This window comes from Simochromis diagramma, unplaced genomic scaffold, assembly GCF_900408965.1.
Source record: "Simochromis diagramma unplaced genomic scaffold, fSimDia1.1 OVJJ01000816.1, whole genome shotgun sequence".
Lineage (NCBI taxonomy): Eukaryota > Metazoa > Chordata > Actinopteri > Cichliformes > Cichlidae > Simochromis > Simochromis diagramma.
The window spans coordinates 12,391,017-12,406,849 of record NW_024386908.1 but is presented as its reverse complement, the minus strand read 5'-3'; the positions used below and the strand labels follow the sequence as shown (position 1 = coordinate 12,406,849).

Genomic DNA, 15,833 nt, shown 5'->3' with positions numbered 1-15,833 from the left:
TACAATTTCAATGAGATTCATTCCTGGCATTCTACTGCGGTGGCTGAAAGTAGACACCAAGCATTATCACTGTAACTGATGTAAATATTGGACTTGGAGGGGATTCATCTGATAGACTGATGCAAACATTACTGTGAGGAAAATTTTGAATCTCCCAATTTTCTTTTTTTTCTGAAAGAAAGAAAGTTGGTTACTGTATCACATTTGTATGGCAAGATGTGAATTCAGTATGCGTGTGTGTTTGTGTCAGAGAGGAGTTTATCTGAGCCAGGGGTAAAGCAGGAGGTCCTCCAGCATTGGGCACTTCTCCAGGACTTTGTTAAAACTTGTTTTCAAGACATCTGAAATGAAAGAAGGACAAGAGATATTGAGATGATAATTCCAGTGATCCAAGCGATCACACTGATTTTCTGCAAAATTTTCTTTTTGAGAGTCATTCGGCTGGGCAGGGGGTATAACACATCTGCGATGCAGCAACATCTGCTCTCTGGGCCTGTGTGAGAGTGTTATCTCAATGGCGGGAATGAGGATGTTGGAATTTGGCATCTCAGGCACCAACTCATCTCTTTCCTTAACCACCAGAGATTGGTTTCAGCCTCTCTCCATGCTTTAAGGAGGTTGAGTTGATAAATCTGACTGGCCCCTCCCCTGTCTGACCATATCTCTTCATAGTCAACACCAATGTTCTCACCGTGTGACCATGAACGGTCCTTACCACTTGGCAAGTAATTTCGAGCTAGAAGAAGGGAGTAAGACAAGCACTTTATGTCCCTGTTAAAATACAATTACATTTTATCAAATATCACTAAGCAGTCCTTACCTTTAAATACAGCCTGGTTTCTTCTCTTTCTTTCTATATCTCTGAGTGAAGTTAGCTCTCATTCTTTCTCTTCCTGTGAAATACAGCAAGTGGAGCTTTAGCTAGCAACACACTGTGACACAGTTAGTGTTTGTTGCGGTGATAGAAATGCTGCATTTGAAATTACCTGACACAACATTTTACTCCCTTTTATGTTCACTCCTTTTTTCTGAAGTACCGCAAATTATGGGCACGTGGGGTTGTTCTGGTGTTGTGCTAAAAATAAATAAATCAAAAACTACGGTACATGGTTTGCTCTTTCATCTCTTTTTATGCGACATCCTCTACTGATTAAAACGCGACTGCCTTTCACTGTTTAGGCTCAAATCTCATGTTTGAAGGTCTGCAGTGACGTGAAATATTAACTTCCCCAAATGCGTTAAACCCAAAGTAACGAGTTTGTTTTGAAAATATACGGAGTGGAAATACAGATATTTGTTTAAAAATGTAGGGAGTAAAAAATTAAGTACAGCAAGGAAGTTTTTTTTTTACTTTTTTACTTCCTACCTCTGGAGCCAATTAAGCTAAATTAAGAAGCGCATGTCTGTGTATACTTAAAAGCTCTTATGGTTATTTTCACTTTGTAGACAAATTAAAGCACAGAAAAGAAAACACGATACATTAGAGCATGACATACTTTGACCGGAGGTGGCGCTGCAGCGTGAAAGAGCCTGAATGTCAACCGGAAGAAGAAGAGAATAAACTCCATATAAACAAACATGGCGTCTCCCTGTGAGGTGTCATGCCGAGCAGATGTCAGAGTTGAGTCAAGCAAAGTGAATGGAAAAAAAGTTTGGACTTTACCACAAAGGTTTTTCTTAACAAACAAAATTAAAGAGATTTCCTTTAAGTTGATTCATTAGTTTTAGCCTACCAAACAATATTTGTCCAAATTATGGCTGAAATAAATGTAAATTGTACCTTCTGTCAAGAGCAACCTGAAACAGTTTCTCATCTGTTTTGGTCATGTAATTTAAATGTAAATTCTGGAAGGATTTCCACAAGTTTATTACTGACTCTGTTCTCCCTAATCTTCAACTATACTATAGGATGTTATCTTTGGCTATTATAATTTTAAAGACAAGGACAATGATGCTTTCTTCTTTATAAATTTGGTTTTATTTTTTGGCAAAATTTCATATTACACAAAAAGCAAAGTCCTCGGCCAGAAAGCCTGAACTTCTTGTATTAAAATGGAACTTGCACAATATATAAGGACAATCTCCTCATCAAAAAACACTAAGGCTCTCAAGACTGTTAAAAATCTATAATCGATTGAAACTGCTAACTTGATTTTGGCTCTTGCAAACTTTTGTTTATTTATGTTCCCCTTAATTTATTTTTATTTTTTACTCACTTTTGTCTCACTGTCCTTGTCACTCTCTCTGTTCCTCATTGTACTACCACAATGTCATCTTTTATGTGATTCCTGTTTTACTTGACTGTATGTCTAAAATGTGATAAATAAAGTTTAAAAAACAAAGTTCAAGCAAAGTTGACTCTTTCAGTGATTACAGTTTGTCCGGGCGGGCTGTGCGTCTTATTTCATCCGCAGACACGTCGTTGGATGAGGAACAGCTCATGTTGGGCATCAGTGGCAGTCAGGATGGCAGCATCTTCCAGAGGGAAGGTCAGGTCGCTGGTCCCTCTGAGCAGGACGCTGTCCACCAACAAGCCCGGTTCCACGGCTGGAGATTACCCTCTCGGCTGAAGTTCCCGCTTCTCCCCCGAACAGCGAGCCAGCCGCGGCGCCTCAGCGGAGACCCAAAAAAAAAACCAGCGGCTGCTCCGTGCTCCTTCTTCCCCGGTCAGGGCAGCCAGTTTGTGGGCATGGGCAGAGGACTTTTGAAATACCCCAACGTTAAAGAAATGGACAATAACTGCAGGTCCTGCCTTCTTAAATGTGGCCATTTTATCTTTTTAAAAAATAAAATAAAATACTGCTACAGTAATATTAATTTATATTTAAAATGTGCGCACATTATGTATGAAGGTGTGATGAATGATGCTTGTTGTAAGAAAGCATTTTGAGTGCCCAGTAGAAGAGCATCTTTCATAAATAATCTTCTGATTCAGAATGACCATTTAAAAAAATAAACAAATTGTTCTGAGTTAATTTCAGTTACGGATGTATCAGTGACGTAAATGATATATCGGTCATAATCGGGAGGCTGTTACATTTTTATTTTTATTTTTTGACTTGTTTCCTGCTGTACACAGGCCATTGAGATGTGTGCTGCTGCAGGTTTCAGTGTCGGAGAATTTGCTGCTCTTGTCTTTTCTGGGGCGATGAACTTTGCAGAAGGTAGAAAGATTTCTTTTTGGGGTTTTTTTTGTGCATTAGTAAAAGGTGTTTTAATCACAACTTTGGTTAATATTCTGTATTTACTCCTTATGCATCTTCTAGCTTTGTATGCAGTGAAGGTGCGAGCGGAGACTATGCAGAAGGCCTCAGAACTGGTTCCCAGTGGGATGCTGTCAGTCATTGGTAGACCTCAGGCTCAGTATAATTATGCCTGTCTGCAGTAGGGCTGCCACGATTAGTCGACTAGTCACGATTACGTCGACTATCAAAATCGTCGACGACTAATTTAATAGTCGAGGCTTCGTTTGAAGCTTTGTAAGATCACAAAAGACGCAGGAATAAGTAGTAGGATTTAAGAGTGTAATAATGGACTGAAACAGAAGATGGCAGCACTGCATATACAAGGATGCCAGCTGCCGTTAAACCCCGAAGAAGAAGAAGAAGAAGAAGAAGAAGCGGTGTCCCAGAATTCATAGCGTGGCCCAGCTCAGTTTCCAACAATGGCGGCAGCTAGTTAGTTTTAATATTACTCTTATTATTCTTTCTGGGTCACAAAATAAACGTTTAACATATTTTCAGGCGAGAATGTAGCTGTGTAAACCTCAAATATCTGCTCAGTTTATCAAGACACCACATATTTTCAAAAGCGCTCCGATGTTTTCAGAGATGTCTGTTACCCACTAGCTCGATAGCTAACCGGGGGCAAGGCTCACTAGAGCCGTGAGAACACCGGACTCCTGGCAGATCATTTTCAAACACACCGCCATCTTTCGCTGCTCAGGTTAAACATGATATATAAGTCGCTTAGATAACTTAAAAATGTTATTGTTTGGCTTATTTTAGTATTTTATTTGTTCCTGAGTAAATCGGTTTGGCTGAGATTAAAGTTATAGTTTTTACACGGCTGAATAAATATCAAGCAGACAGCTGATTATCAGAAGTGTGAGATGCTCTAGAATATTCTCCGGTGTCCTGTTATATTTTAGATAGCAAGGAGTTTATTAAACTTCACCGAAACAATCTGCAAATTTCATTAAAATTTAATAAACTATCATCTTGTCTTTATTTTTAGTTAGCACATACCTTAAACACTTAAAGCTGTAAGCTAATGATAGTTATATAAGAGCAGATGCTGCTGGTGCAATAAGCTGAACGTTTTAGGTCCAATGGATGATGATCTGATTAGTCGACTAATCGCAAAAATAATCGGTGACTAGTAGATATAGTCAAAATAATCGTTTGTGGCAGCCCTAGTCTGCAGGCAAAAGAGCACTGCAAGAGTCTGGGGATGGAGAATCCTGTGTGCTCTGTGGCCAACTAGCTGTTTCCAGATGGCAGGGTTATTGCAGGGCACCAGCAGGTAATGCATTCATATATTCTTGCTGCTTTAATATACCGTGAATCTATTGTGTTCTCTTTTCTGTCTTCTCTCAACCATCAAAGAAGTTGTTAGAGCTGCTCTTGTCATTCTGCTGTCTTCTTTGACTTCTCAGGCTCTGGATTTCCTCCAGGAAAACTCTCGGTGCCTAAAGTTCATGCGGACCAAAACTCTCCCAGTCAGTGGTGCGTTCCATACTGAGCTGATGGCATCGGCTACTGAACCCCTCGGAGAGGTGCTCCGGCAGGTGGAGGTCAGTCAGCCACTTTATCCAAAAGGGATTAACATATTTTCTGAAACATGCATTCAATTACTCTGTAAAGCTACACCAGTCCTCATTTTTTAAGATAACCCATCCTATTCAGTCTGACTCGGAAAGTTAAATGGAAAGTACACCCAAGATTTTACATCTGGTATTCAGCCATTCAAACTGCCCTCCGTCTTCAGAGTGAGGGAAAGTCTTCCCTTCACCATGAACTCAAACTGAAGAGACGGATCCAGCGGGAAAACAGTCAGCGGGAACGCAGCCGGAGCGCCCGCAGCAGTTGCAGCAGCAGGGGCAGCCAATCTGATGACTTGACTATCCATGAGACGGAGAAGACAGAAAAAGAGAAAGACAAACAGGACTTAGAGATTGAAAACATTATCAAGGTAAGTGAGGGCTATAAGAATCTTTTTTTGTAATATTTATTTAATTACATCATGCACCAAACTATCCATGGTAGTGATTATTTAACTAATTCATAGTGGCACTGGGCAGCTGCCAGTGCAGTTCATTTTCTCCATTTAAAAAGTACCATGTACACTCACTGGCCACATTTTTGTTAGATACACCTGTTGAGCTGCTCATTAGGTCAAATACCTAATCAGCCTATCACATGGCAGCAGCTCAGTGCATTTAGGCATGTATACGTTAATAAGACGACCTGCTGAAGGTCAAAGGAGATTTAAATGACTTTGAACATGCATTGTTGTTTGTGTCGGACAGGCTTGTCTGAGTATTTCAGAAACTGTACAACCATCTAACCGGTTTATAGAAAATGGTCTGAAATGGAGGAAATCTCCTGTGAGCAGCACTTCTCTGGGAAAAAATCACTTGTTGGTGCCAAAGATCAAAAGCGGAATGAGCAGATTACTTACAGCTGTAAGGAAAGCAACATGAACTCAAATACCCACTTACTTCAATCAAGTTATCAAGAAGAGCACCGCTGAAAGCACAATACGTTGAACCTCGAAGCTGATGGCCTAGTGTCACCTGCTGGATAGAAGTGAAAACACAAACCAAACAATGGCTCTTTCATCTGTTTCACAGCATGCACAGGAACTGGAAACTCGCCGAAGGGAGGCAGAGGAGAGAGAGCGGAGGAAGCAGAGGGAGGTGCAGATGGAACTGGAAAGACAGCTGAAAGAGGCTGAGATGGTAAAAAAAAGTTTTCCACTTGACACCAATTATGTACAGAGTCTTTTCTCCTTGACTTTGATCTTTGAGAACTGCAGCAAAATGTTGACTGTCATTATAAAATTCACAACTAGTCTTTAATGATTTGGAAAAATGGTTATGACAGTCCAGGAAAAGGTGATTCAGGAATAGGTCAGTTTATACCGCTCTGTTGGTGCATCTGTTTATGTAGCTGTGTGTGTGTGCATAGATAAAAGACAGCATGCAGGCTGAGATGCAGGTGAAGGAAAAGGAGGCTGAACAACAGAAGAAGAGGATCAGGGAGCTGGAGCTGACACAGCAGCAGCTGGAAGTTGCCCTTAATATGGAGATCCAGGCTCGGCTGGAGGAGGAGAGGGCCAGACTGGAGCTTGAGCGGTAACAATGGATTTCTAACTCTTATTATGGCCCTTTATTATTTTATTTGTGATGGAGATCTGAGATATCCATGAGAAGTATTAACATTTTCAGTTGCTTCTTCCCTTTTTCCCCTCCTTCAGGTTGCTGCAGGCTGAAGATGAAAAGAGGAAACATTTCCAGCTCCTCCAGGAGCAGCAACGTACAATGCAAAACCTCAGCCCCATACAGGAGCTGTCAGATGGCAGTCCCGATGAGGACACCCCCTCAGCCCTCAACTCTGCCTCTCAGGAGCTCCAGGATCTGCAGGCATCTCGCCAAAGAAGCCACCAGCGTCTGGAGGTGAGCAAGTTTGTTTTGACTGGCTTTGTGAGCAGCATCTTATTTAGTGCTCTTCTAAAACAACACTGATGAGGATGCCTGCATGATTTTTATTTCCAGGAGGTTCAGGAGAGGCTGAGGAATGCCAGTCAACATGTACGGCACTGGAACATCCAGCTGAACCGACTGATGACCCCCATTACTCCTGCAGGTGCGGTATTCACTTTGCCTCTTTGCAGCACAGACTTCAGGAACAGAGTGTTAGTATAGTTAATAACAGTGTAGACCATATAATCTGTCGGATAATTGCATTAAAATGCTACAAAAGGCACCTACCCCCAAACATGTCAAGAGATTCATTCAGTGACTTGAATGAAAGAATCTGACTCACCTCAAGTTAATTAAAATTAAAACTAAATCTTATTATGATTTAAACACGGAAATCTTAAAAGGAAAAATAACCGCATGCACAGTTGTTACAGGCTGCAAACATGTTTTATACTGCTTTGAAGTCTGGGACAGCATCATAAGAGGCATAACTGATCTCACCGTAGTCCCATGAAGACTCAAGATGAGTGTTTTCACGACTGCCATCTTGGTGTTTTGAAATCAGGCATGATGAATGAAGGGAAGAACTGTCTGTTAAGGTTCTCAGTCGTTCAGGTCATCGTAGTCTAAGGAGCTTGGAAAGAAAAGCATCTGGACTTCTTTAATTTTCTTGAAGAGCGTTTCAGTTCTCTGAAGAAATTCTGAACTGAAGAAGCTTCTCAGATGAAAGGTGAAACATCTTCAAGAAACTTAAAGAAGTCCAGATGCTTTTCTTTCCAAGCTCCTTAGACTGTAGTTAAACTTCACACACTGGACTTGTCAGTCACACATCCTTCGCCAGTAGGCATTCCCAGAATGATCTTTCCCCTTCTGACGCTTAGAATGACCAAATATGTGCAAAATGGACAATTCAACATGCCACCATGTCACTCTTTTATTAAATATGACATGAAACAAATGACTGAGCCATTAAATTTGTCACAAAGGTGTTCACCTAATTCCAGGCAAATGGAATAGACTTCTATGGGACCATAAGTCTTTTTGCACTTTGACATTTGTTTTACTTTTCAGATCTGTAACCTATAACTTTTATACTGTATGTGTTTTGATCATAGGAGTCTACGGGGACTTACTTACTTTTAGCACGTTTAGCAGTTGATGTTGGCTTCTTTTTTCAGTACTAGAGCTTCCTGCTCATTGAAGACTTTTCTAAAAGGAAATGCTTAATCCAAAATGGCGTTTTAAGGGCTTGGATTAATGTCAATTTCAGCAAATATTCTTTCTTATGTTAAAAGAACATGGATCTCTGTCAGTGATAACTTCTGACTTTATAACTCAAATTTTAAGAGAGAGCTTCACTGCTAAGCTCTCATCTGTGTGGGTGTCACGGTTCGCTTGAGGACTCACACGCAGGACTCAGAGGCACAGTCAGTATTTATTACAGTTCCACCAGGTGTATATACAAACAGTGCAGGGGATAGTGCTATATACAAAGCGGTGACAGGGAAAAGGCTCCGGGGAAATCCAGGTAGGGAAAAGACACTTGCTCCTCTTCTGACTCTCTCTCCAAACACTCACACAAAAAGGGAATCCGCTCGGGGAATGCAGAGTCGGGTCCAGGGGATCTATGTACAGAAGGAAACACACGTTAGAGGTTTTGCACAGGGAAGCAAAAGAGAACTTGCTCAGAGCCGGGCTGCACTGACGCGAGTCACACACAACGATCCAGCGATGAGTAGAAGCCACTCTCTGGCTTAAATGCTGGCTGCACTGATGAGGCCCAGGTGTTTCCTCTTCAGAGGGGCGTGGGCCGAGGGCGTGAACCCACCATGAGTTCCGCCCTGGCGAGAGAGAGAGAGAGAGAGAGCGAGCAAGAGAGAGAGCACTACTAGTCAGCGGCCTGCTGATCCCCTGGCCGTGACAGTGGGGTTCAAATCCCTTATTCAGATTAAGATTTTATGTGAAATTACATTGGCAAAAATTAAATTTACTTGAATAATGTGAGTATTGGAGTAAGCACTTGAGTAATTTTTGAATAACTTTAATTTTGTAATGTGCATATTTTATGAATAATGATGTTTCAATACTTTAATCTACCGAATAAGTAAGAATTAGACTTAATAATCTTTTTACTTTAAAAAGGGAAATTGTGTACAATCTTTTATTCTCCAAAATGCACATAATAAAAAATGTTTTGGGGAATGTATATGCTTTTTAAAAACCAATTGCTTCTTACCTGATGCATGCTATAACTTTCAGCAAAACTGAACTAAAATTTGTTAACAAGCTTACCAAATAAGAAATGTTTTGTGAATTTTCTTTGCAGAGCGACTGGAAAGCCGGCTGTTATCAAAGCCCACATGCCCTAAAAAGGAGGACGCGCTGGCCAGTAATGAGTTCATCACTAAGTTTAAGATAAGAGTTGATCAGAATAGAGGCGATGATGAAAGTCTGGAGCATCAGTTGGAGGCTGCCAACCTGTCTGATGAATCGTTCCAGGCCCAGACAGAAGTCAACGGACAAATATGATCACAGACATTTTAAAAACGTGAGTTGAGAGTTAAGGGGGAAAAATATTGTAATAAGTATATATTTGAATTGCACACTAAGATATAAAGTGATGGCAGCGAGCACAATGTTGCAGGATTTCATTAAAAACACATCTGACTAAGACCAACTGAAATTTAGAGTTGTGTATAATAAAGTTTATTCATGATTAATAAAACAAATCTGTAATATTTTTCTTTCTCTTTTGTCCATTTGAATCTCGCTACAGCTTAAATAAAAGAAAAGAATGTGTTTTGAATAAATTAAACTCTATTCTCTCTTTTTCTTTCTTTCTTTTTTTCTTGGTGGGTTTTCATTTGCAATCAAACGCAACATTATACAATTATATAGTATAGTAAGAAATATCCTTTAACTTAATTTAGTATTTGTTTTTTCATTTTTGTTTTTATTGTTTCCCCTTCAGTTTTGTGCTTATAACATGTTCTAATCTGACATATTATGCAGTAAATTATTTTTGCAATAACTTAACAGGCCATTGTGGGAGCCAACATTCACTTATCAAAGACATATTTGTATATTCTGTGGGCTGCTTTATGGTTGTGTCATTTAGAAACATAAGCCACAACAGACTTCCACTGGAGAGTACTTAAAAATGTATTTTTATGTAAAGATATTTTAATAACTACTATTTTAAGAGAGAACCTATTGTTACAAGGATTAATTGTACAAACTGTAGAGAAATAAGTTTAAGCGTGCAACTTTTTATTCATTTTTAACTGTATTAATGTTTTTATGTTGATACAGCCGCCTCATATCTGTTTCCTCAGTGTTTTTTAAACCATGTACTCCATCCATGAGTAAGAACATGAATAAATTCCTTTCCAAATTTGTAGTTCTTTTTTCCAACTGTTTTTAGTATATATGTAACATTTCTTTACACACAAATGCAGGTATTCTTTTGCACCAAGACGTTAAAGAAATGCTAAGAAAAAATGAAAATACTACGTTGCAACCTGTGTGTGTGTGTATATATATCTGTATCAATATAGATATATATGTGTATTCGTACCCTTTTTTCATCATCTAGTTTCCTGTGCCAGATCTTCTACTGATCCACTGAGGCAGACATGTAAAAAAACATGAACTAAAGCATATTTCTGTATATAAACAGGACTTTAAATCTTTATCAACAGCTACTTTAGAGGAAATTCTTCAATAAACTGCAACCAAAGGCTCAACTCAGAGGACAAAACCCAACCTGTTATAAATAGTGTGACAGCAAACTTTCTCTTGTGTAAAGTTACAAATAGGAGTAATTATCCACAGGAGCTTTTATACATAATGAAGTTATAATTCGTCCTGTAGAAATTGTACATCTAAGCTATATAGTTCCCTCTGTGATAACTCTGCTATGAATGCCTCTTATTAACTTTTATGCTTTTACAACCCACTATGAGCAAACACTCAGCAACAGTGGGAAGGAAAAACTCCCTTCTTGAAGGAAAAAACCTCTGGTAGAACCAGGAAATCTGTCTAAACTAGTTGGGGGTTAGAGCAACAGATGCAAGTCTTCAGAGCATTTGCAGTGTGACTGTCTTTGTGCACACTTTAACCTGATTCAGTTTTCTTATTTGTCAAAATGCACCATGGGTAAAAAAGACAAAGCGAAAAAAACAAAACAAAACAAAATAGTAATGAAGGAGAATCCTCAGCAAAGATGAATTAAACAAGTTTTATTTTGATCAAATTTTACTTTAAGTAAAACACATCTTTATTTGATGACATTAAAGTCATCAAATAAAGACAGTTTTGATGGAGCTCCTGACCCAGCCCAAGCTCTCTATGAAGACGAGGAAAAACTCCCCAGGGGGCCAGATCGATGGGAAGAAACCTCGGGAAAGCCCATTCAAAGAGAGATCCCCTTTCCTGGGATGGCTGGGGGGGTTACAGGAACTCCAAAAAAGCTAAATTTTTATTTATTTATTTTTTAAGATTCACCCACTCTATCTATTCCTGTCCAACAGAAAAAAGAAAGGAAGTTACTACAACGTATCACACTTGCATGATAAGGTGTGAATTGTGTGTTTGTGTGTGTGTTATCTTAGCCAGGGGTGAAGCTGGAGCTCCTCCAGTGTTGGGCGCTTCTCCGGGACTGTAGTTAAACATGCCTCCAAGAAATTCCGGCAATCTTGAAAGAAAGAAAAGATCAAAAAGATGAAGATGATAGTTCTAGTGATCCAAGGCATCAGTGAATCTGGAAGTGTGAAGTTTTCTTACCTGTGGACAGACGCTTTTTGATGCTCAGTTTCTTTGTGAGGAACCTCTCGGTACTAAAGTCCCGTGCATGAAGCGCTTCATACAACACCACTCCCATTTGCCACACCGTGGTGGGTCCACACCTGTAGCAGCTCCTCCTGTACCACTCGGGAGGGGTGTGAAGAGGAGTGCCTAACAAACAGACACAATTGCAATTTCTTCTAAAACAAAAGACACAAATTGTTACATCTGTGAAAAGCAGGAGCAGAATATGTTACCATAGAAGACGCGATACAGAGATCGCCGTTTAACAAAGCAGCTCAGTCCAAAGTCAATGATGCGAACTCGAGGCACATCTGAGCCGGTCTCAATCAGAATGTTTTCTCCCTTGATGTCCCGATGAAAGATGTGTTTATCCTCAAGTTCCTTTACAGCATCAACTAGTTGCTTCAGAATGACCTGGAAAAGATGAAAAACACAATAATGAGTTAATGCTTTTCTGCCTTGATTGAATTCTGTACAGTCTAAGGCTCTCCCAGTCAACCTACCTTGGCCTTGTCCTCTGGTAAAGTTCTTCCATTTTCTGCTTTGTATTTTTGCAGGTCCACAGCGGGGACAGGTCTCTCCAGCACCAGGATCAGCTCTTTGCCAAGGTCGAACCACTCCAGCAAGGACACAGGTGCTGATATTCCCACTGACCCTTCTGCTTCACCTGCAAGTTTAAGCATAATGGCCACTTCCACCGAGAGCATCTTCCCATTTTCATCCTGAAATATTACAACAAAGTGGATGATGAGGAACGCCGCATTCAATCCAGTAATGTAAAACTAATTCAAGTGTTGGACGCTTACCGCCACTTTGCAGTAGACTTTATTTTTGGGAATGTGTTTGATGGCAACCTAGAAGACACAGAGCATTGGTGAGCATTTCCTCAGTATGACATAATGAAAGGTGGAAACACAGCAGACGTCTCAGTTTACGATATTATCCATTATCTGCGTTACTGCCTGTCTTACTACCATCATCTGAACACTTACTGGAAAACGATCTTCTATCCGGTAGCCAGAAAACACTGCTCCGCAGCCTCCTTCTCCGAGCTGGTGCTCCTCCACATATCTGGCTTGGAATTCACCTGAACAGACAAAACAGCAAATCTTGTTTTATTACAGCTGTGACACAAATTACTCTCCTCTGTAGCCTAAATGTTCCTTCTGCCCTTCCCCTGAATATAAAACCCAAGCTGCTTGCTACTTACGTTTTTGGTCTGCTACTGATTTTTTGTCCTGGTCCACATTCCTTTTTTTTTTCTTGGGTGACTCTCTGTTGTCTCCCGCGGCCTTTCTTTTGCCATTTTTTGCACACTCCTGTTTGTTGTTCAAGTCTGGAGATGCGGAAAACACCAAAAGCACATCAGCTCACTGGATGATAGACACAAACACTAAACACCAATATCTTAAACCTAGCAACCACACTTAATCTACCCCCTTATTCAACTAATTAGCCTACCTTTACCAGAGTCCAACAAGGAGGATGCTTGCTCCTTGTCACCGCTCGTATGGTCGAGAAGTTTAGCCTTCTTTGCTTTCTTTGTTGTGCCCTCTTCATCTTGCACAACCTTGCGCTTCACTCCTTTGACCACATCTGAGCTGGTGGAAGGACCAGCCTGCTCAGCGACCCTCCTCCTTTTTATTGGGGTCTTCTTTTCAGGACTGGCCTTTCTTTTAGCAGTCCTGCTCTTACGATCTATAAACGACAACAACACAGTGGTGAAAAAGAGTCCCCGACATCAGGACTGGAAGCAGTTTGATGGCAAAGAATTTGAAATTGCTTTTGCTTAAATGATCACAAGTTTATTCTTGGGATAAAAAAAACTGACCAGTGCGAATTGATACTAGGTTTACTAAGTCTTAGATCTTGATGACACTTGTTGGTCTGTTTTTACTGTTGAGTCCAAGAATAAACTTATTACATTATTTTACCAAAAGACCGGTAACCTTTCTTTGATTAGACATCTTGTATTAAAGCTATTTTCCATCAAACATATGATTCAATTGCTCTAAAAATGATGCACACAGTGTCAACATTTCTAGGATTTGGATTTTACCAGGATTTTATTTTATTATTTTACTTACCTTGATCTCCTGAATCTTTCTTATCGGCCGGAGTGGTCATTTTTCTTGTTTCCTTTTTCATTGTAATTTTGGAGACCCTTTAAAATCGAAAATGTAAACCGTAATGAGTTAATACTTCTTCAAATGTGCGCCCTTCAAATGCTTGACTTTTCTAACTGAATTCTGTAAGTGAGCTTTATAAGTAAACTCTGGAAACTACGGCAACACAACATAGAATCTTGCCTTTCAGTGACTTCACTGACTGCCAGTAGTTCAAAGTAGTTTACAGAAAAACACTGGCAGACAAAGCCATAATATTTCATATAATTCAATCATTTCATATCAATTAAACAGTTTCTTTCATTATCTTTCATCATTTGTATAAAGACCTCATCTATGGATGACAGTATGAAGATTTGTGGTTGACCACACACTAATAAACACAGTGTCAGCTACATTGTCATCTGATTTAAAGTATTTATTATGTACATTTAACTGTCATGGTACTGAGTCTGTGACCCAGTGTTTTGTGTTTGTTCATTTATATTCATTGATTATTCTTATGTATGTTTTTGGTTCTCTTTATTGTTTTTTTCTTGTGTTATATTCTTAGGCTTTAGGTTTCTGTTACTTTGCCTTGCCCCTGTGTCCCACGTGTCATGTCTAGTCATTCTTGTTTCCATGTTCCCCAATTTCTCCCCAGTCAGTCATGTCTCTGTGTCAACTCTGTGTCTTTGTAAAAGTCTCTTGTTTGCTGTTTTACTTTGATAGTCATGTGTGCTGTGTTAGTGTTTTCATGTCTGTGAAGGTTCTCAGTCATCAAGGTCATCGTAGTCTAAGGAGTTTGGAAAGAAAGCGTCTGGACTTGAAGTTGCTTGAAGATGTTTCACCTTCTCGGATGAAAAGAACTTAAAAGAGGTCCAGACGTTTTCTTTCTAAGCTCCTTAGACTATGTTAGTGTTTTCAGTTTTCCTTCCCCATGGCCTTGTTGTTTGTGATTTCTCACAGCTGTGCTCTCATCCTGTGTCTTATTCCCTCATTTATCCCTCTGTGTATTTAAGCCCATTGTTTTCCTCTGTTTGCTGTTGGGTTGTCTGTGTATCATCCATGACAATTAAATTAAATAGCAAATGCAACTACAATTTCAATGAGATTCATTCCTGGCATTCTACTGCGGTGGCTGAAAGTAGACACCAAGCATTATCACTGTAACTGATGTAAATATTGGACTTGGAGGGGATTCATCTGATAGACTGATGCAAACATTACTGTGAGGAAAATTTTGAATCTCCCAATTTTCTTTTTTTTCTGAAAGAAAGAAAGTTGGTTACTGTATCACATTTGTATGGCAAGATGTGAATTCAGTATGCGTGTGTGTTTGTGTCAGAGAGGAGTTTATCTGAGCCAGGGGTAAAGCAGGAGGTCCTCCAGCATTGGGCACTTCTCCAGGACTTTGTTAAAACTTGTTTTCAAGACATCTGAAATGAAAGAAGGACAAGAGATATCGAGATGATAATTCCAGTGATCCAAGCGATCACACTGATTTTCTGCAAAATTTTCTTTTTGAGAGTCATTCGGCTGGGCAGGGGGTATAACACATCTGCGATGCAGCAACATCTGCTCTCTGGGCCTGTGTGAGAGTGTTATCTCAATGGCGGGAATGAGGATGTTGGAATTTGGCATCTCAGGCACCAACTCATCTCTTTCCTTAACCACCAGAGATTGGTTTCAGCCTCTCTCCATGCTTTAAGGAGGTTGAGTTGATAAATCTGACTGGCCCCTCCCCTGTCTGACCATATCTCTTCATAGTCAACACCAATGTTCTCACCGTGTGACCATGAACGGTCCTTACCACTTGGCAAGTAATTTCGAGCTAGAAGAAGGGAGTAAGACAAGCACTTTATGTCCCTGTTAAAATACAATTACATTTTATCAAATATCACTAAGCAGTCCTTACCTTTAAATACAGCCTGGTTTCTTTCTCTTTCTTTCTATATCTCTGAGTGAAGTTAGCTCTCATTCTTTCTCTTCCTGTGAAATACAGCAAGTGGAGCTTTAGCTAGCAACACACTGTGACACAGTTAGTGTTTGTTGCGGTGATAGAAATGCTGCATTTGAAATTACCTGACACAACATTTTACTCCCTTTTATGTTCACTCCTTTTTTCTGAAGTACCGCAAATTATGGGCACGTGGGGTTGTTCTGGTGTTGTGCTAAAAATAAATAAATCAAAACTACGGTACATGGTTTGC

At 39.8% G+C, this 15,833-nt stretch overlaps 3 protein-coding genes across 3 annotated transcripts; 2 read left to right on the top strand and 1 right to left on the bottom strand.

Moving 5' to 3' along the window:
• Nucleotides 1-2,440: 2,440 nt before the first annotated feature.
• On the top strand, nucleotides 2,441-3,403 carry LOC120736094 (malonyl-CoA-acyl carrier protein transacylase, mitochondrial-like). The gene is made up of 4 exons (XM_040036061.1): nucleotides 2,441-2,745; nucleotides 2,997-3,000; nucleotides 3,080-3,164; nucleotides 3,267-3,403. Exons 1-4 carry the CDS (start codon nucleotides 2,441-2,443, stop codon nucleotides 3,386-3,388), a joined length of 516 nt encoding a protein of 171 aa, XP_039891995.1. The 3' UTR covers nucleotides 3,389-3,403.
• Nucleotides 3,404-4,417: 1,014 nt separating this feature from the next.
• Nucleotides 4,418-10,106, top strand: LOC120735794 (differentially expressed in FDCP 6 homolog). The gene is made up of 8 exons (XM_040035459.1): nucleotides 4,418-4,524; nucleotides 4,658-4,795; nucleotides 4,990-5,193; nucleotides 5,855-5,962; nucleotides 6,192-6,358; nucleotides 6,481-6,679; nucleotides 6,779-6,869; nucleotides 9,033-10,106. The coding sequence occupies exons 2-8, from the start codon at nucleotides 4,700-4,702 to the stop codon at nucleotides 9,233-9,235; spliced, it is 1,068 nt and encodes a 355-aa protein (XP_039891393.1). The 5' UTR covers nucleotides 4,418-4,524; nucleotides 4,658-4,699; the 3' UTR covers nucleotides 9,236-10,106.
• LOC120735790 (serine/threonine-protein kinase pim-2-like) lies at nucleotides 8,123-14,378 on the bottom strand. The gene is made up of 11 exons (XM_040035455.1): nucleotides 13,603-14,378; nucleotides 12,977-13,213; nucleotides 12,726-12,851; nucleotides 12,508-12,602; nucleotides 12,322-12,369; nucleotides 12,019-12,237; nucleotides 11,749-11,929; nucleotides 11,492-11,662; nucleotides 10,284-11,402; nucleotides 8,413-8,547; nucleotides 8,123-8,331 (listed from the first exon to the last, which is right to left on the bottom strand). The coding sequence occupies exons 1-9, from the start codon at nucleotides 13,661-13,663 to the stop codon at nucleotides 11,311-11,313; spliced, it is 1,230 nt and encodes a 409-aa protein (XP_039891389.1). The 5' UTR covers nucleotides 13,664-14,378; the 3' UTR covers nucleotides 8,123-8,331; nucleotides 8,413-8,547; nucleotides 10,284-11,310.
• Nucleotides 14,379-15,833: the final 1,455 nt, after the last annotated feature.